The 23,667-nt window shown below is 40.7% G+C and overlaps 1 protein-coding gene across 1 annotated transcript; it reads left to right on the forward strand.

Annotated features, from left to right (window-relative positions):
* The first annotated feature begins 4,738 nt into the window (after positions 1-4,738).
* Positions 4,739-23,630, forward strand: kiaa0319 (KIAA0319 ortholog). Its single transcript, XM_041793134.1, has 16 exons — positions 4,739-4,850; positions 7,359-7,419; positions 7,535-8,211; positions 13,112-13,250; positions 13,572-13,664; positions 13,938-14,090; positions 15,594-15,741; positions 15,819-15,967; positions 16,051-16,202; positions 17,518-17,656; positions 18,361-18,520; positions 19,114-19,250; positions 21,735-21,857; positions 21,972-22,062; positions 22,589-22,680; positions 22,903-23,630. The coding sequence occupies exons 2-16, from the start codon at positions 7,371-7,373 to the stop codon at positions 23,052-23,054; spliced, it is 2,454 nt and encodes an 817-aa protein (XP_041649068.1). The 5' UTR covers positions 4,739-4,850; positions 7,359-7,370; the 3' UTR covers positions 23,055-23,630.
* The last annotated feature ends 37 nt before the right edge of the window (positions 23,631-23,667 follow it).

The following is a 23,667-nucleotide window of genomic DNA, read 5'->3' on the forward strand; positions in this document are numbered from 1 at the left end:
TTTTGCCACTTTTATCCAGTTTTTGACTCTTTTATTCTTTTTGCTATTTTTGCCACTTTTCACCCATTTAAGCCACCTTTAAATGACACCTTTTCCCAATTTTTGCCACTCTGCTTTTTGCCCATTCTGCCTAACCTTGCAAAGCAGATGGATGCACCCGTTTCCGTGTTTCTCACTGGTGAATCCATCTGTCCAAGCTCCGGTCTGAACCGTTTGGGCCCGGTTAGAAAGTCAGAGGACCAATCAATGTCGAGGGGCAGTACTTTTGGGCGCGGCTGGGTCATGACGTAAGCAAGTAGCAACAAGAGATGACGACATTTCTTCATTAAAAGAAGAACACAGAACAGCAGTGAGTTGTTTTCTTTTCAAAAACAACAAAAGTCGTGTACTGACATGTCTACAGTCGCCATGGTTCGCGTTATTCCTCGGTAGCTGCGCATGCGCACCTTGGTTGCGGCTATGTTTAGGCTATGTTTTGTTGCTCTGTTTGGCCCGCAAAGAAGCAACGACAGAATGTTCATCCAATCACCCTCCGAGTTTTTTCAAATCCTCTGCCTTTTCCCAAACATTGTGTATTGAAGGTTTTCCATCTGGTGTGTCAGGTTACACTCTACCACCTTTTGCTGCCTTTTGCCCATTTTAGTCTCAGTCTTGGGGTTCACCTCTAGAATGAGATGAGGATTCCATCATTTTAAACCACGCATTACTGATTAAGTACCAAACATTTTGATTGAGAGGCGTCAGACATCTGCGGGACCTCTAATTGTCCCTCTACGTCTTTTGAGTGCTGCAGCTCAGTCAGGCAAAGGGAAATATTACAATTGAAATATGATGTAGTCATGGAAATAACCAAACAGGAGACAGACAAGTTTTAAATGCATCCCAGCTATTTTGAAAAAGTATTAAAGTCACATCCATATGTCTTTTGCAGTTTCAGGAAACTCAGCTTGCAGAGATTCTTACACTCCCTTCAGGTCATGTTCGTCTCCCGCAGTAGAAAGACTCCTGACAGTTTGGATGCAAAGATATAACAAAAGTTTAAGTTTTTTTAATTGTGCCCATGGTGGCTTTTCTGTTTTCCCACTTTTTAAAGACACCTTGGTTAATCCTCAGATCAGGAAACACCCAAACATGTAGCATCATCAGGCTTCTTCCTGCTGAATTTGAACTCTCTGAGTTGTCAAGGATGTCAGCTGTGGAGCAGTAATAACTCCATTTTCCTACAAGATCATAAACCCTGTCATTGTGATGTTCTATGGATGGTTGATCTGAATCTCCTCCCATGTGTCCGAGCTCTGCTGTCGGCTTAATTGATGGCTGTCAGGCTCCATCAGAGCGCTGTAGGCGTGACGAAGACAAATCCTTTCAAAGTGCCAGAGCCGTGAAACAGAGAGACGGAGATCTGTCTGCAGCCAAGAAATTTAGAAAAAAGAATAATTAGCCTGCCCAGGATTTCCCTCCAGAAGCTCACTGATTGGTCAGCTTCTTCTGATTTAATTGCCCACTTTTGCTTTTTACTGTGCATTTGTCTTGCACGCTTTTATTTTGAAAAAACAAACCAGTAAGGGCAGAGTTAGGCTCACTAATCCAACATTTCCGTCTCTGCCCTGACTCTGTATCATCTCTGTGCTTCCAGTATAGCTCAGAGGATTCCTCCCAGTATCTCAATAGGAAATTAAAATGTCAGTCAGCTGAAGAAATCAAGAGGTAGAAACTGTACAGGGATTTTAAAGCAAAGAAAAATGATCAGATATTCTCTCCTGGATCAAAAACAAACATCCAGAATAAAGCTTAAGAAGTGAAACTTTACTCTTAAAAATGTTAAAGTAGAGATTACGAGGGTTAAAGGTCGTGAATGAAGCTGTTCTGTTCCCTCATGTCACAGAGATGAAACATGCACTGTATATTTTAATGCACCGGACTGCAGTTTATTCAGAGGTAAACCTAAAGGGACATTGACTTGACTTTATGTTGACGATGTTTTATTAAAATAATTACAGTAAGCTCAGTGCAGAGGAGTGTATTTAAAATAGAAACGTTGTGTTTGCTGTTTGTTGTAATTTATATCTGGCTGTGATTTCAGTTGTAAATGTTTGTTTTTATAAGATAAGACAAAAATAAAAGGCCGGGATGAGCCTGAAACGTCTCAATTGTGTTGATTCATTCTTTATGAATTACATCTTTACATGGTATTTTACTATTTTTTACCATTAAAGGATAAATCTTCAGCAACAACAAAGACTATCAATGCTGAAAAGCAGAGAGAGCTTTTCGAGCAACATATGCTCCCATCCAGACAACGTCTCTGTCAGGAACAATGCTAAACCACATACCACATCCATCACAACAGCATGGCTTCACGGAATAAGAGTCCAGGTCCTGAACTGGTCTTCCTGCAGTCAAGACCTTTCACTAATAGAAAACATTTGGAGCATCAGAAAAGAAGACCCAGGACTGTTGAGTAGTTAGAATCCTACATCAGACAAGAATGGGACAACATTCCTCTCCCAAAACTCCATCAGCTTGTCTCCTCACTTCCCAGAGGAAGAGGGGATGCTGCACAATGGCCCTGTCCCTTCTTTTTTGAGAAGTGTTGCTGCCATCAAATTGAAAATGAGCTGATATTTTTAATGAAATGATAACATTTCTCAGTTTCATCATCTGATATGTTGTTTATGTTCCATTGTGAAAAAAAAATATGGGTTTATGAAATTTGCAGATGATTACGTTCAGTTTTATCAACGTTTTTCACAGCGCCCCAACTTTTTTGGAATTTAGGTTGTAGTTCTAGTTAACTGATGAGACTCAAAAGCGCTAAATTCTTACTGTTAAGTTTAAATGAGTCACAACTAACTAAAGGAGGTGAATGGAAAGCAATTATTGCATTCTGTATTTAATACTATGAAAACAATAAAAGGCTAGGCCATTAGTGATATTAGTTATTGAAGATAAACAAGATACAGATTAAGAAATATCCAAACCAGAATTGGCTAGTTGTTTAGTAAGTTTCATCTCCAGTTACAATTAAATTAGTGGGCAAATACAAACATTGATTTATGGCAGTGATCCTCAACATGTGGCTCTGGAGCCACATGCGGCTCTTTAGTGATGATTTGTGGCTCTTTTATGTCTTAATTTGAAATATTATTCCCAAGAAAACCTTTAAAATGGGAAAACTTTTTTCACCAGTTTTTGCCCCCTTTACCCATTAAAGCTACCTTTTGCCATTAAAAAACACTTTTTTCCTACTTTTTTCCCCATGTTGACACTTTTGTTGTAACTTTTTACCCATTTTTTTGCCACTTTTATCCCATTTTTGCCCCTTTTTACCATTTTTCTTCCAATTTTCACCAATTTAAGCCACCTTTTTTCATTAAATACCAAATTTTTTCTAGTTTTTGCCCATTTTAACCATGTCTTTTACCACTTTTATCCAATTTTTCTCTTTTTCACAATTTTTTTTTGCCACTTTTCACCCATTTAAGCTACCCTTTGCCACTAATACCACTTGTTTCCTTTTTTTTCCCGTTTTTGCCACTTCTTTTTGCCACTTTATCCCATTTTTGCCTTTTTTCACCAGTTTTTGCCACTTTTCACCCATTTAAGTTATCTTTTGCCAGTAAATACCACTTTTTCCGACTTTTAAACCTATTTTGACACTTTTTTGCAACTATTTACCCTTTTTTGCCCCCTTTCACCATTTTTCACCACTTTTCACCCATTTAAGCTACCTTTCGTCATTAAATACTACTTTTTTCCTAGTTTTTGCCCATTTTAGCCACTACCTTTTGCCATTTTCATCCCATTTAGCCCTTTTTCACCATTTTTTGAAACTTTTCACCCACTTTTCACCCAAATTTTTGTTACTTTCTGTCCCTTTTTCCACTTTTCCCCTCCATTCTCACCCCTTTTCGCCCATTTATTTTGCCTTTTGACCATTTTTGCCACCTTTAACTTTTTTTTTATTGCTTCCTCAAGCTGTTTTTGCTTCACCACTTGGAATGTGGCTCTTGCAAAGGTATTTTTCAACAGTTTTGCTCTTTGGTTGAGCAGGGTTGAGTAACACTGCTCTAGAGCCACATGTGGCTCTTAAGTGTTGATTTGTGGCTCTTTTATGTCTTAATTTAAAATATTATTCTTTTAAACTTTGATTTAGACTTTGATTTTAATTTATCATTGCAAGTAACATTAACCAGTTTGTTTCCCACACTTATACAGTAGGTTTTTAATGGTCAAACTTAATTGTCAACTTTTATTTTTTCCCATTTTTACATTTTTCCCCCCACTTTTAATCAATTTCTGCTGCTTTTAGCCCATTTTCACCACTTCTTTTAGCAACTTTTCAATCATTTTTTTGCCAAATTTATTCTATTTTTGCCTGTTTTCATCAGTTTTAGCCACTTTTATCCTGCTCCTTTGCAATTTTTCGCCCTTTTCAGCTGCCTTTTGTAATTAAATGCAATTTTCACCAATTTTTCCCAGCTTTTTAGCCAATCTTAGTCACTTATCACCACTTAGATTGTGGCTCTTGCGATGGCATTTTTCAACAATTTGGCTCTTTGATTGAGCAGGCTTGAGTAAAACTGATTTATGATGTTATTGTGATTTATGATGTTATTGTGTACCAGTAAGGGTCTTATTTTGAAGGTGAAGACCGGATGTGGTGCATCTGTGTTACGCGCGGAATCGTCACTTTTCGGGATTTTTCGGCCGCTGTTTCAGCACCAGCGTGAAACCAATTAACCCCACCCAGTGAGCTTCCAGTATGGGACCTGCAGGGATAACTGGATCCACTGAGGAGCACCAGTGAGGACATACTGGGAGAACTGGGGCTAACGGGCCACAACCAGGTGGGTTAAATTTAGCTAGCGCGAGCCTTCAGGCGTTTGTAGCGGTTAAAGAGAATGACAGCGCGTGCAGGGAAGGAGGCGGTTTAGGATGCTGACACGTCGTCACCTTTCGGGATCACATTAGACAAAGAGGTACAGCATTATGGCGACGTTTGTTGATGTTGATTAGCTTGTTGTCTCTTCAGCTGTTAGCCTGTGTCACATTCACCAAACTCCATCTGCAAATAGACCAGTTTAACGTCTACTTGACTGTTAAAGATACCGAGTAGAAAAAACAATACACTAGGATTTTAAAAAACATTAGTTGGCGCCTTTTAGCGCCGAATATAACGATATCTAAAACATTAAAAGGCTGGATCTGATTTAAACTAAAAACAGAATAAAAACAGTATACACTGTTGATATTATCAACGAGGAAGGCCAGTCGACAGTGCCATATTTTTACATGAAAAAGTACGAAATTTAAGTCAAAATGGTGTTAGAGACTGCTTTGAATTAAAGCCGGAGTTTAAATCACTAATTATAGACTCAGAAACCGTTTAGGTTGATTTCTTTTCTCAATAAAACTGCGTTAAAATAGCCAATAAAGTTTTAATTTTCATATTTGTTAATGGAGTTTGGTGTAAATTTCTCAAAACCAAAATATATTTGCCATTTTTGGGGCATATCTGACATTAAAGCATTGATTATTTACTTTCCTTGTAAACTAATAAATACTAGCAGTAAATTGATGATTTTTTTACGATGTCAGAGGGATAAAGGTGCGTTTATTTTCGGTCACTGAGCAGCGGGTTGTTTCCTGCTGGGCGGGGTTTGTGGTGGCGCTGTCCGGCAACGTGGTGCTGAAACTGTTCCGGAACCAAAATACAAGAAACAAGGTGTACTTTAAATGCCTGTAACTTTTAAAAAATAGTATGTTGCTTTTATTTTACTGGATTTTTTCCACTATGAGCATATTTCAGCACCACCTGGACATTATATTATGTAAAATTCTCACGCACGTCATCTCTATTTTTTCTGTGAACGCATCTTTATTATTTAAATCTCCTTTAATTCTTTAAATGCTTAATGTGCTTTAATTTTTAAAGTGCTTTTCAAATCTTCTGACTGCTTAAAGTGCTTTTACACCGCAGATCATACTATCTGTTCACAGTGGAAGCTGCTGTGTAAAGGGTCATGGGCTAATCCCAGTCACAGCCACTTCCACAGCAGTGGGAGCAATTCAGGGTTCAGTGTTTTGGCTGAGTTACACAGTTAATGAACAGAGTAGTCACATTATGAGGCCTATTCAACAGGCTTAACAGTGCAAATACCGGTAGTCTAGTCTCTGGCCCTTTCCATTCATAGGCCCGTAGTTTTGAGAGACGGCTGTTTTTACAACTTCTACAGGTGAACACCAAGAATATAATGAAAAGGTTTTCTTTCCTGTGACTTCATTCAAAAAATGAAAATACTATACGTTTAATATATTCCTGATCCACCATTCCAAGCTTATATATTTTAAAACTTTCTCTGGTTTAATCTTGATGATTACTGCTTACAGCTCACACAAATTTAAAATCCACCGTCTCTAAATATTGGAATATCACAAAACATCAGTCCAAAAGAAGGATTGATCCGACAGAAATGTTGACCTTCTGTAAAATTCTGCACATTTATGCCCTCAATGATAAGTTGGAGCTCCTTTTGCACAAATGACTGCGTATGTGCAATGTGTCATGGAGCCAATCAGGTTCAGCCAATCAGGGTTCAGGTCTGACTAATTGGCTGGCCAATCAAACACAGTGATCCCATGGTCAGTGAAACAGTTTCTGTAAGTTTTAGCTTCACTGGCAGGTGAAAAAGAAATCAGTATTTCCATAAAGCTTCTCAGCAGATGGAAGCATGAAGGGCTCTAAAATCTCTACCGTGGAGACCCTACTAGACTTCAAGACCTGAAGGATTCTGAACCTCTCTGGTCTTCTTCCAGACTCTGGGATTTTGATTTACTAATGAAATTCTAAATTTATATCCATCTAGAAACAGAACTTCAGACCACTGAGACCACAACAGTCTAGTTCTTTTTCTCCTTAGCCCAGGTGAGATTGATGATGTCTGTGGTTCAGGAGTGGCTCGACACTAGGAATACTACACTTGTATTTCATTTCCTGGACGTTTCTGTTTAAGAGAATATCACATCATCAGTAAAAGATCAGAAAAGTCCCAGTCAGAACTTAGCTTACAGCTGTAGGAAGCTGTCCCACGTCTTTCTTGGTGCATTACTTCCATGGTGCCAACAGTTTGACCACAAAAACAAATCAGATTTTGTCCTGAATGTGAGTTCTTTTGCCCAGTAAAAAATTTTTATTTGATTTATCAGCTGAATCAGCTGGACACAGCAGATAAACATGGCTACTGAGATCTGTTCGTGCGACAGGGCTGTTACCATCCAGTCCTAAAGTTAAACTGGTGAATCTGTCTACCTCTAAAGTCTACAGTAAATATCTGTGCTGCTTCTTTCTATTTTAGATCTCAGGCTGAATGACAATGTGGGAGAGAACGTTCCTGTTGCTGCTTTATGGTGTGGAAGGTACAGCATTCATGTTTCTTTTGTTAGTTTGTTTTGTGATTAAAGCTAGAGATGCATCAGACTGGATTTTTGATTCCCATTGCTGGAGTTAACTCTCTGTATTTTGCTGTTCCAGTTGTTGTAGCATCCCAATGCTGGCAGGGGGCGACCTTCTCCGAGGCCGTGGTGTCTCCAGCTGTAGAGACCAGCGGTATTTTGCGTGTTCCAGGCGTGACTTCTCTGTCCCAGTGCGTGGCGGCGTGCTGCGACCTACCAGGCTATGACCTGGCGTGGCTGTTTGAGGGTCGCTGCTACGTCCTGAGCTGCCAGCAGAGGGAGAACTGCTCGCCCAGAGAGAGACCAGGGGCCGACTCTGTCCTCGCCTTCCTGCGCAGAGCGTCACCTCAAACGCTGGTGCTGCAGTCCCTGGTGAGAGGAGAGCCGTATGGAGGTCGCTGGAGGCCCCCGTCACGGTCCTCTGAGGCCCCGGGAGACATTGAGGCCCTGAAGGATCTTGCTTTGTTTGACGGGGTCCGGAGGGACTTTTCCGACCCTGGGATGCTGGATTTTGAGTATCCAGAGGGGAGCCAGGAGGAGAGGGGAGCGCCAGGCTCAGAGGTGGAGACGAGGACAGAAGAGACGGCCTTAAAGGGACAAGAAGGGTTAAACCAATCAGAGACGGAGGATGGAGCAGGGAGGGGGGTGACTGACAGCAACGGAGCTCAAAATAGAGCCTCCTCTGAGGGGGAGACGAGGAGAGGAGAGGAGGACAGAACCAGGAGACCAACTGAGTCAGCTGCTGAGGAGAAAAGAGTGAGTGACCGAGTTAATCAGGTTAAAGAGGGTTTCAACATTTCACACCAAAACCTCAGCAGTATAAGGGTAGACCTCTTTTTTAATTATTAAGCACCTTTGTAACCAGAGACAGACATCACGTTGCTCTTTTCAAAGCCTTCAAAGACAAAAACAGTACATTTCTCTTGTAGAAAACAGGACTTATTAGTCATCCTCTCCCATGGTTAATTATTTGATGTTATTGTGTAAGAAAAAAAGCTTATTTCAGCCACCACTGAGTGTGTTTACATGGACTATTTCAGGTTTAGCACGGTTCAATAATGCAGATGTGGTGTATCCATAGAGAGGACTCTGAAAATTTCGGTCCTAATGAATACATTTCAATAATTTAGACACATTACACACTCTTAATTTTTCAGGCTGTTGTCATATCTGTTCAGAAGTTATTAGGGTTGTTATACAGAAACTTATTTACTTTTTAAAAAGTACGCACATCTAATAACACAGGTGAGAAAGGCAGATAGGTAAAGAGTGAGAGGGCGGCCTCAAGGTAGTTTATAAAACTAAATTTTTTCATTATTAGGTTTTCGTTACCCCCGCCAAGGAGGTTATGTGATTGGCAGGGTTTATTAGTTTGTCTGTTAGTTTGTTAGCAACATCACTCAAAAAGTTATGGATGGATTTTGATGAAATTGTCAGGAAATGTCAGAAATGGCATAAGGAAGAACTGATTACATTTTGGGACTGATCCGGATCACCGTCTGGATCCAGGAATTTTTAAAGGATTCTTTACTATTGGGAATTAGGGCTAATGGCAGAGGTCTGCTCTCTCCTTGTGCTTTTCTAGTTTTTATTAATGCTATTGAGCTAAAATTGCCATAAATTATTAGGAACATCATTTAGGGATCCAGGAGGAGCTTAACACACTTGCAAAGGACTTTATTCACTGAATAACTGTTCCAGAAACAATTTCAAAGTTAAAGCATTTTGTGAACTTGTGGGTAGCTTATTGTAGCAGAAAAGAGTAAGCTTTTATTTTGAAAAGACTACTGGAAATGCTTTTGTATTTGCATTTCAGGCTTGAAAAGTAGGGATGCAGGATTTTGAATTTTTGTCCATATCTGATATGTTGAGACTAGAGCTGAATGATTTAAGAAATGAACTAATTGTTATTTTTACCCATTATTATGATTGTGGTTTAATATCAGTTTATTTTTAAGTTCCTTTACTTGTGTATTTTCAACAAACACAAGGGGGCTGGGTGATTCTGAAAGAAAGAACATATTTACTGTAGGGATGCACGATATTATCGGCAGATATTAGCAAAAATGACAAATATCAGTATCAGCAGATATCAAAATTTTTGCAGATATTTACATCTGATATTTTGGCCATGCATATCAGCAGATATCAACTGTTAAATTTGGTCATATACAGTCACTAGAAAAAGTATGTGAACCCTTTGAGATTTCTTGGATTTCTGCATCAATTGGTCATCAAATGTGCTCCAATCTTCATCTAATTCACAACAATAGACAAACACAGTCTGCTTAAACTAATACTGCACAAAAATGATATGTTTTCATGTTTTTATTGAACAAAACATGTAAACATTCACAGTGCAGGGTGGAAAAAGTATGTGAACCCTTAGGCTAATGACTTCTCCAAGAGCTAATTGGAGCCAGGAGTCATCCAACCTGGAGTCCAATCAATGTGATGAGATTGGACGTGTTGGCTAAAGCTGCCCTGCCCTTTAAAAAACACACACCAGTTTTGAATTTGCTGTTCTCAAGAAGCATTGCCTGATGTGAACCATGCCTGGCACAAAAGAGCTCTCAGAAGACCTACGATCAAGAATTGTTGACTTGCATTTGGCTGGAAAGGGTTACAAAAGTATCTCTAAAAGCCTTGATGTTCATGTGTCCACGGTAAGACAGACTGTCTACAAATGGAGAAGGTTCAGCACTGTTGCTACTCTCCTTAGGCGTGGTCGTCCTGTAAAGATGACTGCAAGAGCACAGCGCAGAATGCTCAATGAGGTGAAGAAGAATCCTAGAGTGTCAGCTAAAGACTTACAGAAATCTCTGGCACATGCCAACATTTGTGTTGACAAATCTACAATAAGTAAAACATTAAACAAGAATGGAGTTCATGGGAGGACACCACGGAGGAAGCCACTGCTGTCCAAAAAAAACATTGCTGCAGGTTTTAAGTTTACAAAAGAGCACCTGGATGTTCCACAGCACTACTGGAAAAATATTCTGTCCATAGATGAAACCAAAATTGAGTTGTTTGGAAGGAACACACAACGCTATGTGTGGAGAAAAAAAGGCACAGCACACCAACATCAAAACTTCATCCCAACTGTGAAATATGGTGGAGGGGCCATCATGGTTTGGGGCTTTTTTGCTGCCTCAGGGCCTGGATGGATTGCTGTCATTGATGGAAAAATGAATTTTATCGAGACATTTTACAGGAAAACTTAAGACCATCTGTCCACCAACTGAAGCTCAACAGAGGATGGGTGATGCAACAGGATGACCCAAAGCATAGAAGTAAATCAACAGAATGGCTTCAACAGAAGAAAATACGCCTTCTGGAGTGGTCCAGTCAGAGTCCTGACCTCAACTCGATTGAGATGCTGTGGCATGACCTCAAGAGAGCGATGCACACCAGACATCCCAAGAATATTGCTGAACTGAAACAGTTTTGTAAAGAGGAATGGTCCAAAATTCCTCCTGACCGCTGTGCAGGTCTGATCTGCAACTACAGGAAACGTTTGGTTGAGGTTATTGCTGCCAAAGGAGGGTCAACCAGTTATTAGCCTAGGGGTTCACATACTTTTTCCACCCTGCACTGTGAATGTTTACATGTTTTGTTCAATAAAAACATGAAAATATATCATTTTTTGTGCAGTATTAGTTTAAGCAGACTGTGCTTGTCTATTGTTGTGAATTAGATGAAGATCGGAGCACATTTGATGACCAATTGATGCAGAAATCCAAGAAATCTCAAAGGGTTCACATACTTTTTCTAGCGACTGTATACTAATATTTTTTATTCATTCTCATTCTTTAAACTTTAAAGTGTTTTAAGAAAAATGTTTGTTGCTTTTTTCATCCTCAAACCTAAAATTGTGTTCAATGGACTCAATTTTTAGTTATGTGAGACATATCTAAATATTGGTATCGATATCGGCTAAAATGAATCTGTAAATATCGGCACATCAGATATCGGCAATTATGCAATATCGTGCATCCCTAATTTTTTGTGTTATAGGGAATGATCTTTTTTTCAGACTATTCTAAAAAAATTTACTCTTTAATGTTTGCACGATGTGTAGCGCATAACATCTCTGCTGGGGAAAAATGTATTAAACTGGAATTTTTACACATTTCAGGTTAAAGAAATATTGGACCTAATTTAATTTGAAAATTAAAGTAGGACATCGCATTTTAATCTAAATTTTGATGAACTGCCCAGCCCTAGCTGATACCGATATTAAAATGTTAGGTTAGTCCTAAAACTTTGGTCATTAAAATTCACTATTTAAAGGTAGAGGACGAACAAATTCACACATTTCAGTCCTTAAAAGTGTTAAGAATGATTAAGAATAAAGAAAAGACTTCAGCTGATGTAGGTCTGGTGGTCCAGCCTAAATTCCACTAGCTTCCTCCACTAACTTATTTGTTCATACAGCTGATTTAGGCAGATTTGTAAAGCTAAAATATTAGCAGAAATTCTGATATCTGCAGATACTGATAATTCATTTTAAGCTAATATCTGTTGATTATATATTAGATATCATGCTGATAATATAGTGCAAAAGTCTGACAGATGTAGTAGGATACTGACTGAGTGCCGTCTCTCTGACACACAGATCTCTGAAATCTTGGTGACTCATAGTGTGACCGGTCATTCTATATTTCCAGGGTCAACTGTGCTCATGTTTCCTTCATGACTTGAAACTGATCTGTTCATCCTGACCTGTATTCAAAATCTGAGTGCTTTTAGGCACAACAAATCTCACACAGGCGGCTCTGTTGCAGACACAGCAGCTTTGGACAGGGAGGACTAGCTGTCCCTCCTCCAGACATCCAAACATTTCAAAGTGAAATTAACATGAAATCAAAGCCATGCCTGTGCAGGTAGTCTGAAATCAGGATAAGGTGTTTACATGCCACAGTATTCCATTTGCATTCTGGAAGGAAAAAAAAACAGAGAAATATACTAAAATATACTGAAGTCCATCTAAACCCAGTCCAGCCAAGTCCTATTTGCAGTGTAGTCAGATATTAGCATTACAGGACTTACAGGTCAAATGTCCTTTTCTGTTTGCCATAGACCTCTGTAATGCTGTCATTTGTTAGCGCGTAACATCCTGAAAGAGCGCCAGATCGTCTGTTGAGTCTCAGCTTAACAGTACACACATAGTATAAAGCCCACATATATATAAAAAAATCTTATTTACTTGTAGTTAGCAGTGATTAAAGTGGCCAGAAAAACACATCATGATGCAAATTTATTGGAGTCAAGCTTCAGTGGGGTCTGTCCTCAAGAGGAGGAGAAAACTATTTTTAAAAATCTCTGCACTCAATCCTGCAGCTCACCCTGAGAATTTTAGGATTTATTTGGGAGGTTTGTCAATGTGTAAACTGGGTTTTGGATTAACAGTCTGCAACCTTTAATGATAAAAACAACTTTTAGTGGATGTACAGTGATCCATCAAGGGTTGCAGCCTGCTTCACTGCTGCAGGATGGAGAAAACCAGTGGAGCAATTAGAAGATGTTTTTGTTTGACATTTAGACTAAAATGTTTAAAAATGGAGCATAGAAGCTGATTATTCTGTGACAATAAAAATTAGTCCGACTGCACACTAATAAAAATGTCTGCTAATCAACAGTCTTGTATTTACAGGCTAATACAGAAAGCATCACCGCTTCATCAGCGCCTTCAGAGAAACCAACAACTGACTCCTCCCAAAATGACCATATAAGGACTTCCCTTCCCACAGCTGGCTCACCTCAACAGCATATCAGCACGTCTGCACAGCCAGGTAAAACTAAGAACATTCATTTTTGAACAACTGCATCCAAAACTTTAACAATTCTGTTTTTTTAATGTTCTGAATCCTTGGCTCAGTTTTACTCCAAATAAGTAAAATCATGAAAAACAGATAACCCTGCCTGCATGGCTGAATTACCTCGCTGCTGTTATTCTTCTCTGGCTTGTCTCGAGGAGAGCATCCCTTGTGGTTCATGTACTTATGTATGAATATATATGTATATACTTGTGTATATGAATCAACATGAGAATGCTTATCTAAACCAAATAAATCCAGCGTTTTATAGATCATTTTAACCTTCTTTTTTGGCAGATCAGCCCCTGACTGCGTCCAGTGAAAACCCTGTCATTCAGACGTTGCTGCCCACTGTTAAATCTGATGCTTCAGTTTCCCCTCTGCCCACTGGTAAGACATACACAGATAAGGTTTAATTCAGAACATGATTATTTAAATGACAAGTTGGGCGTTTCTTGTTTATTGCCTCTGTTTCTTTAATATTTTGTCATGGTACTGATGTATTTCTTTAATGGAATCTTGTGTTCAAAGTGAAATTTAGAACTTTGAGTGAAAGTCTAAAACAGAGATGAGACCTGAGCTTGTACTTCATCCTTGCTAGAAGATCCTTTATGAGTTACTGAAGTAGTAAAGACACTCCCTGTCATTTTTGATGCTCAACAGACTTGTTGAAGTTGCTCCAGTCAGCAGCTTCAGTTCCATCGACTTCCACTCGACCCTCAGCCAGAGCCTTAACGTCGGAGCCCACCACCACCTCACCTCCCAGTACCCACCCTCCAACCGTCACCACATCCTCTGCTACAACTGCAGAGTCCGGTAAGATCTGATATAGCACGGTAAAAGGCTGGTAAATGTTTGAGAGTCCCTGATTATCCATTCAGAGTCGGAGTAAAGGACCTAAATATTGTATGTGGCTGTGTCTGAAATAATTAGAACAGACAGAAGAAAATGTGCCTAATAATAAATGAACACAGATTACACTGGGAGATCACACACCACTGATCATTTGACTAAGCCTCTTCTAACAACAGTCTGTAAACGTCTGGGAAGTAAGGAGACCAGCTGATGGAGTTTTGGGTGAGGAATGTTGTCCCATTCTTGTCTAATGTAGGATTCTAGCGGGGTCTTCTTTGCTGTATTTTTCCTTTTCTGATGCTCCAAATGTTTTCTATCGGTGATTGATGCTGTTGTGATGGATGTGGTATGTGGTTTAGCATGGTCTTGCTGACAGAGACGTTGTCTGGATGGGAGCATATGTTGCTCTAAAAGCTCTCTCTACTTTTCAGCATTGATAGTTCCTTTCTATATGTTAGAGCTGCCCACGCCATAGGCACTAATGCAACCCCATACCATCAGAGATGCAGGCTTTAGACCTGAGCCAGGAGAACAAGCTGGATGCTCCCTCTCCTCTTTAGTCCACAGGACATGGCGTCTGTGCTTTCCTCTGACCACAGAACAGTTTTCCATGTTTCCTCAGTCCATGTTAAATGAGCTTTGGTCCAGAGAAGACGGCGGTGTTTCTGGATCCTGTTCACATATGGCTTCTTCTCTCCATGATCCAGCTTTAACTGTCATTTGTGGATGGCATGGCCAACTGCGTTGACAGATGATGATTTCTGGAATGTTCCTGAGCCCATGCAGTGATTTCACTACAGAATCATGCCTGTTTTAATGCAGTGGCCCCTGAAGGCCCCTTCAGCCTTGTCCCTTGTTCAAAAAGGTTTCTCCAGATTCTCTGAATCTGTTGATGATATTATGGACTGTAGATGGAGGAGAGTCTTTCTGAAATTGTTCAAAATTTTTAGTCAGTTTTTCACAGATTGGTGAACCTCTGCACATCTTTACTTCTGAGAGACTCTGCCCATCTAAAATGCTCCTTTTATACCCAGCCATGTGACTGACCTGTTGCCAATTAACCTAATTTGTTGCAAAATTCTACTCCTACTGTTTTTCATTAGTACCACTTACTTTTCCAGCCTTTTGGTGCCCTGTCCTTACTTTCTGATGTTTTAGTTTCAACATCTGATATGTTGTTTATGTTCTCTTGTGAATTAAATCTGGGTTTATGAGATTTGACAATCATTGATTCTGTTTTTTATTTACAGTTTACACAGTGTCCCAACTTTTTTGGAATGCAGGCTGTACTTAATGCTATAAAATATTTTAATGTGTATTGTGAACAGCAGAGGGGGCTAAAGGGACGTAACATCTGCTGTAACAACCTCAAAACCCTCCAGCTGTGGCAGAAGCGCTGCAGTAATTTTGTTTTACTAACAAACCATGATCCCTCTTTTCTGGTTCCCTCTCCTCTTCCTCCAGTCTCATCAGTCGGGGGGTCAAACTGTGGTCCAGTGGCCATAGTGGGTCAAGACAGGACATTGTCTCTCCCTGTGAGCAGCCTGACACTCGATGGCAGGGCAAGCACAGACGACCATGGCATCGTCAGCTATCACTGGGACGCTGTGAGGTAGGGAAGGTTTGATGGATGATTTATTTCTCGTTCTTAAAGACCTTTTCCTCACACTTGTTATCTTTCTGTCTCAGTGGTCCTCCAGGGTTAAAGCTGGAGGGAGGAGACGAGGCTGTAGCCACGGTAACGGGCCTCCGGGTGGGACGCTACACCTTCAGACTGACGGTCTCTGACCAGGAGGGGGCAACAGACAGCGCTTCACTCACCGTCAGAGTTCAGGAAGGTCTGTCGGTGTGATTCATACCTGATGAGAGAACTCCATAAAGTTTCAGCAGCTTGATTTCATCATCTTTTCTTCTCCTGCAGCCAGAAGTCTTCCTCCAGTCGCTCACGCCAGCGGCAGCCACACTCTCACGCTCCCCAACAACTCCCTGATCCTGAGAGGATCTGTGACTGACGGTGACCAGAGCGAGGTCCACTTCCTGTGGGTCAGAGACAGCCAGAGTCCTGCTGCTGGGGTCAGTACACAACACTGATACAAGAGACTTGAGCCCAGTGATACTCGCGTGGCTCTTTGATGTCTTCATTTTCAATATTATTCCCCCAGAAAATCTTTTTGCCCTATTTTCACCATTTTTTGCCACTTTTCACCCACTAAAGCTACCTTTTTTCATTAAACACCATCTTTTTCTTACTTCTTTACCCATTTTGACAATTTTTTTTGCAACTTTTAACCCATTTTTTGCCTCTTTTATACCATTTTTACCCCCAGTTTTCACCTATTTAAGATACCTTTTGTCATTAAATACCACTTTTTTTTCTACTTTTTGCCCATTTTAGCCACTTCTTGTTCCAATTTTTACCCCTTTTTTCCCCTTTTCACCATTTTTGTTGCCATTTTTCACCCATTTGAGCTACCTGTTGCCATTAAATACCACTTGCTTCCTCTTTTTTTGCCCGTTTTTGCCACTTCTTTTTGCCACTATATCCCATTTTTGCCCTTTTTCACCATTTTTCACCCATTTTAGCTACCTTTTGCTACTAAATACCACTTGCTTCCTATTTTTTGCCCATTTTTGCCACTCTTGTCTGCTTTTTGCCCATTTTAGTCACTTTTCACTAATTTTTTGCCACATTTGGACCATTTTGTCACCTATAACTCATTTTTTGTCTCTTCTCACCTATTTTTTTGCTACTTTCTGACCCCTTTTCCACTTTTCCTCCCCATTCTCACCCCTTTTCACCCATTACTGTTGCTTTTTGACCATTTTTGCCACCTTTAACTTTTTGTTATTGCTACTTCAAGCTGTTTTGCTACTTTTCACCACTTAGATTGTGGCTCTTGCAAAGGTATTTTTCAACAATTTGGCTATTTGGTTGAGCAGGATTGAGTAAAACTGCTTTAGAAATTTGTACAAATGTTTGTCTTTGCGTATACCTGATTAAGTTTGAACAATTTTTCTATAGAGATATTTGTAGGAGGACTGAGCAGTTTCTGATTTTTAATACTTTTACACCTTCCTCAGATATACAGGGGTATACATTATTATCACCATGTGATAAAAAATAAAGAACTTACTGGCATTTGTAAACCTCTACACATGTTCCATTCAAACCTTTAGCTCAGATGGTAGAGCATGCTCCCAGATACTGAGGCTAAAGATCAAATCCCAGGTGCTGTTTGGTGCATGTCTTCCCCATTTTCTCTCTCTGTATATCTACTATCTCTCTTCAGCTGTCCTATTTACATAAAGGCAAAAAACAAATCTATTATATTTAGAAATTTAAACATTCCAACATGAATCCTCTGCTGATGAACTCATGTTGATTCAGGACGTCCTGTACGGCTCAGACACTCAGGCCTCCCTCTACCTGGCCAACCTGGTTGAAGGTACCTACCTGTTCCAGCTGAGGGTGACCGACGCTCAGGGACGATCCTGTGCTGCCATGGCGACTGTGGAGGTCCGACCAGGTAAGACAAGGACAGAACTTATTCCTGAAAGAGATCTGAGATTTGATTTGGCAAAAATGAATGCTTTTAAAAAGTCTAAATTCAAGCTCAAAGGGTCTTGATTTTTTACATTCGTCACTAGACACTGTGGGCTGGTTTTTCTACTTTTGTTTTTACATTCAGTTCTCAGATTCTGATGGAACTCCACCACATCTGCCTTCAGTCTGCACAGTTGTTTCTGTTCTGGCCCATTAAACAATCAATGCATCCATAAAGCTTTGCTGTCTCCCTAGCAAGTCAACTATGTGATGTAGTGATGTGTGTCAGCTCGTTTTAGGCTCTGGTTTAATTTACGTGGCATTTTGGTTATAATCCACCTTGTGGGAAGAATAAATATATAACAGTCTGACCACTCTGGATAAAAAGAAGCCCCTATTTTTCTTATTTCAAAGCTCAGCGTCTTGTCTCTCTTTCAGCTCGGTTCTTCAGTGTGTATTTAAAACTTTCCTGATTGGTTTGTAGTGTCACATGTAGCTACCGTAAAAGCAAAGGCTGCACAGGTCAGAACTGAAGCACCAATCAGAATGTGCACAGGTGTGCACAGTTCCAGACAGGATGGCACCTGAGTCCACAAACATATACAGAATTTTCATGTCTGCTGATATAGATAATACTGTGTGTCTCTGTTTAATACAGTGAATTATGTTCCTGCTGTGTCTCCGTAGAGCCTGGTGGGGGTGAGGAGGTGGAGCTGGAGATGTTGGTGTCGGTGTCTCAGGTGAGCGTGTCTCAGAGGGACACGGTGGTCCGACAGCTCGCCGCTCTGCTGCACGTCCTTGACGGAGACATTCAGGTCCGAGCGCTGCAGGGACACTCCCACCTCAGGTAACACGGCTGCTGGCCGGCTGTTTATTTACTGAGTGGTTCAGTCTAAGCAGACGTACAGCTGTCACACAGATCATCTCGAGTTCTTTACATTTTAATGCCTCTGCACTGGCGACAGACATTAGCTCAGTTCAAATACACCCCTTGTCCCGGCCATGTAGCCTTACGTTTTGTACATTTACTTCTAGGGGTAGGGTGGACACTGGTCGTCTTGTTTCATAGCGGAAGATTTCCATGTACCCCTCTGTAATTCTGTTTTTAAAAAAGAATAGGGCCACTTGAAATTGACGGGAAGGTTTAATAATTAGAAATGAGCAGGAGGTCTGAACATCTGTTGATCTGTCTGCTCGTCTTGTGAACACAAAATAAAGACAGCTGAGAGGGACTTTTCCAAACTTTGCACAAATATCTTCTCTGACTAAAGGATGAACTGATCACTTTTGGAGGTTAAAAGTCACGGTCCAGGACTTCATTTTCATCCCTTTTCTTAAAGATTTCGAAAAGTCAGACTACCGCCTCCCTCACCACTGTACTGTTCCAGTTTATTCTGTGCATAAACAGTGTTGTTATTTTTATATCTGTTTGTTTTGCAGCACCGTGTTGCGGTTCTCTGTGCTGGGCCCCTCGGGGCCGCTCTCTGGCTCCAGGATCGTGAGTTTGCTGAGAAGCCAGCTACTGAGAGAGAAGAGCGACTACCTGCTGTTCAGAGTGCTGAGAGTCGACACAGTCTGTGAGTACAAACACTGCAGAGATTAGAAGGTTAGATTTATGAAGCTGTGTGCTGCTAACAACTGAAAATGATTGATAAAAGACAAAAAAACGTGGATGCATTGTGCATTTTATAAAACATACGTGTTAAAATGCAAACAGATGTTTTTCTTGGCATTTCTACAGCCTCTTCCTGCCTTATGTCTGCATACGCTTTGTGGTTTCAGGAGGATTCTGACCTGATTTTAGAGGCACAAAACTTATTTTCAAGTCAGAATTTCTGATGCCCAATCATGGCCGGATCAGTGAATCCCACCTGATCAGATGAATATCTGGCATGTTTAAGATTATAGTTGTTGTGCTGCTTAAACTTGTACAATCAAAGCAGGATCACCAGCTGATTCTGCAGCTTGGGCTTTGTTTCTTGATTGCACCTGTTAATATCAGTCGTGTCAAAGGCACTGAAATGTTGCCAATGTTCAGTGCCATTTAGACATTGAACAGGAGTTCGCCTGAAATTTTTGGTTATAAAAAACAAGAAATTGTTCCATAATGGTTGCCATGGCATTTTTTTTCTTTTGCCATTTTATAAAAAAATGTGATTTTGTTTTATATTTATGTTACGGCCTCAGGACTGACACAACCCAGGTGGTTCTCTAGATGTCCTTGCATATTATCAGGGGGATGGGAAAATAATTTGTTGAAAAAAATCAAGGCCTCACCTTTAGGGTGGAGTAAAAGGTGGATGTAGCAAGTAAGCACAACCTCGGATATCGTCTAGGCCAGGGGTGTCCAGACTTTTTCCGCTGAGGGCCACATACTGACATGTATAAGAACAGTGGGGCCACTTTCATATACTTCAGATTATTAAAGTTATAAACCAGTCTAATGTAGATTAAGATATTCTTAGTGATTGGGTGTGATTGGGCTAGTTAGTGGTTGGCAAGGCAAATAGCTGGTCAATTGAAGGATTTTGGGGAGGCCAGTCTGACCTGGTTGACCCTGGCTACACACCTAGAACACGATTGGTGCTGCTATTGTGGGTTTATTATGTTATCTGTCCTCACATAGCCTTTGACTTCTGTTCTGGAAAAGGATACTGAAACAATGCTGAGAAGACAGATGCCTAGTGATTCGTGTGATAACCTGGGAGAAGTAACCTTAGACTGATTTTAGGACATTCCAGTAAGTGTTTTGATAGGTACCAAGAAATGTGTGTGTGGTGAACATTCAGAAGTGTGTAGTTAGGTGCACGTGGACACGTATGTGCACACGTGGACTGAGAGTCGGGGTCTCACTCTTATGCTTGTGTAACTCTGCATATATGTGCTTATTGAAAAGATCACCTGAGGTTGCATTTAACTTGTTTGTCTCCTGACATGTCTTTTTGTATAACTTCTGTGCATTAGCTCAAGCCACGACATATTTGACGCGCAACGTGGGGCAATTAGTGGGGTTATTAACTAGGTTGTTATAAATCAAGGTAACGTTGGTACTGTGGTTGCCAATATGTTTACCATTTACAGTGTCATCTTAGAGTGGTCACAAATAAATAGAAACATCAATAAAATCTTCTTGTCAAAATATTTGTTTACAGAATTAGATGTTAGCATGCCTTGTGCTGAAACTCAGAAGAACAATACAGTCAAGAAAAAGTTTCACGTTCTAATGTGGGCCATATTTCATTTTATTTTTCAAATTTGCTGCGGGCCAATCAAAAGTGGTCCACGGGCCACATTTGGCCCCCAATAGGGCTGGGCAGTAAATCAAAAATTAGATAAAATCGCAATATGGCCTGCTGCAATTTTCAAATCGCAAAAGGTGCAATATTTCTTTGACCTGAAATTTGCAGCAGAGATGTTCTGCATGACATATGCAGTCATTCAGGTGCCATTTATTTTAGAATAGTCTAGAAAATTTTAAAAAATATAAGAATGACAAAAATCCTTCAATGCAACAATTCATATCAAATTTGCAATACGAGTCAAATCATAAGAATTAGACACTTAAAAAATTGTTCAGCCCTTGTTTAGGAATAAAATAAAGTTAAGAAATAATTGCATATCAAATCACAATTGCAATATTGGGGACAAAAATTTCAATTAGATTATTTTCTCAAATCATTCAGCCCTTGCCCCCAGGCCATTATTTGGACACCCTTGGTCTAGGCAGTAGGTTGGGGTTGCTGCAAGCCCCTAGTCGTGCTGTGCTGCAGTCTCCAGGTGTATTTCCAGGGGAGAAAAAGCCCAGACACATGGGTCCAGCTTGACAACAGTGATAAATATCCTTGAAAAGCAGTCAACTGGCCAAAAAACATCTTTGGCATCTAGTAGGCTCTGGTGGTTCAGCACTGGACAGCTTCCTGACTTCCTTAAAAGTCTGTTACCATGACGACAACATGAGTTACAGTCCTACCTTTATTCTGCATTTAGTGATCATTTGTATGTTTTGTCAGAGATGCTTTTAGTGTCATTTTTAACTTCCTGTCTTCTTATTTTCCTGTCAGTGTGTCAGCTTCACTGCTCGGGGCGTGGCCAGTGTGATCCAATCACAAAGGAGTGCTTATGCGACCCCTTCTGGACGGAGAACCTGGTTCGTCGTTACCTCGGCGATGGAGAGAGCAACTGTGGTGAGTTTCAAATCAAATATACTGATGAATTTCTTTCTGAAAATTTCTGCTTACTATCATGCTGGTTGATCTTAGAGTCATTGCTTGATTCTACTTCCTGTTTCTTGCCGCCAGAGTGGAGAGTCCTCTATGTCATCCTGACCAGCTTCATGCTCATGATCATCATCCTGACAGTCAGCTGGACCTTCATCTGCTGCTGCAAGAGGTCAGACCTGTACCCCACTGTTTTTCACTTTAAAGGTCACATATTTGACCCCTTTGACCCCTGACGAGTTTATATCGGTCTCAGAGGTCACCAAAATATGCCTGCGAAGTTTGTTGCTGTGAAAACGCTCCAGTATAGGATTTCTGCATGTCTAAAAACCCCTTTGTTTCAGAACGAGCTGTTTCTGTGTCTGTGGCTTTAAACGTTAAAGAGCTGTCTGACTCCGCCCCTGACCACGCCTCTTTCAGGAAATGGACGTGGCTCTCCTGATCCTCCTCTCAGCTGAGAAGAGGATCAGTAGAGGAGGGCAGAACTTTCTTCCAAGCAGGGAGGGCCAACCAAACCTGGGGGTGGAGCTAACTCCCAACATGACATCATGAGGGGAAACTATGAGAACGGCTTGTTTCAGCACACATTTTCTGAAATGTGGAGAAAGAGAGAGCGGGAAGGGAATGGAGGTGGAATATGTGACCTTTAAATTTGACACATTATCATTTAAATCTCTGTGTTTGTGTACGGTATGCAGGAGGAGACAAACCAAAGTGAGGAAGAAAACTAAATACACCATCCTGGACAACATGGACGAGCAGGAGAGGGTGGAGCTCAGACCCAAATTCAGTAAGTCAGAGATAATAAGCCTAATGAAAACCCACTGAACTAGTGACTACACCCTAAAATGTTCTCATTGTGTAAAGAAAGGGCTGAAAGTTTTATTCCCAATGTGGAGACAGAACCACAAAGCAAACCTGGTTGGTGTTAAATACCCAGCATTAGAGAGATGAAGAATTTTACGTTCGTCGCAGTAAAGCAGCGGATATAAAGGATGTTTCCTGTGTCCAGGTATCAAACACCGCAGCACAGAGCACAACTCCAGCCTGATGATGTCGGAGTCGGAGCTTGACAGCGACCAGGACACCATCTTCAGCCGGGACCGACCCGTCCGCAGCAGGAACCGGCTCCAGAATGCACGCAATGGAAACGCCTTTGGCTGACGGGACGGTCGGCTTCGTGGGGCACTCCAGGACTCGTCTCCGGGATGTTTGCGCTCTGAAAGCCTCTCTGTTGCTGTGAGAGACTTTACTTCTTATGATGATGGACTTTTATTGCTCAGAAATCCAACGCTGTGAGGTCAAGCCTTCAACAGATGTGGGGGTTTACCACCAGGAGGACAAACCTGCTAAACCTGACTGGATTATGTGGATTTGAATGATGAAATGTGGAGAAAAGGAACTATTTTATATCGCAGAACCTCCTTGGATCGTGTTGGCACTTTAGGACTTTACAACGGGGATGTCACTGGGAGAATTTCAAGAAGAGTCAGACCTTTTAGGGAGAAAATCCTCCCTACTTGCACTGAGAGATCCAGGAAGAAGTTAAGCTCAAAGACTGGACACATGGGAAGCTGCTAGCCTTGCTTCAACAACAAGAAGGAGCAAAAACATCCTGTTTTAACAATTTTAGGTACAGTTTGTTGTAATTTTGTTAAGCTTAGAAGCTAACTTATTTATCCATCAACCCTAAAAAAAGCAGAATAAATCCCAAAACAACTCTAAACTGGGAAAGATGAAGCAGAAATGTCAGTCATCAGTTATTCTCCTTAAAAAA

The sequence above is a fragment of the Cheilinus undulatus genome, linkage group 8 (genome assembly GCF_018320785.1).
Source record: "Cheilinus undulatus linkage group 8, ASM1832078v1, whole genome shotgun sequence".
Lineage (NCBI taxonomy): Eukaryota > Metazoa > Chordata > Actinopteri > Labriformes > Labridae > Cheilinus > Cheilinus undulatus.

Coding starts and splice junctions, on each gene's coding strand:
- kiaa0319 (XM_041793134.1), top strand. CDS start 7,371: ATGACAATGTGGGAGAGAACGTTCCTGTTGCTGCTTTATGGTGTGGAA. Junction 18,521..19,113: donor CAGGGACACTCCCACCTCAG/GTAACACGGCTG, acceptor TTTGTTTTGCAG/CACCGTGTTGCGGTTCTCTG. Junction 21,858..21,971: donor CGATGGAGAGAGCAACTGTG/GTGAGTTTCAAA, acceptor TCTTGCCGCCAG/AGTGGAGAGTCCTCTATGTC.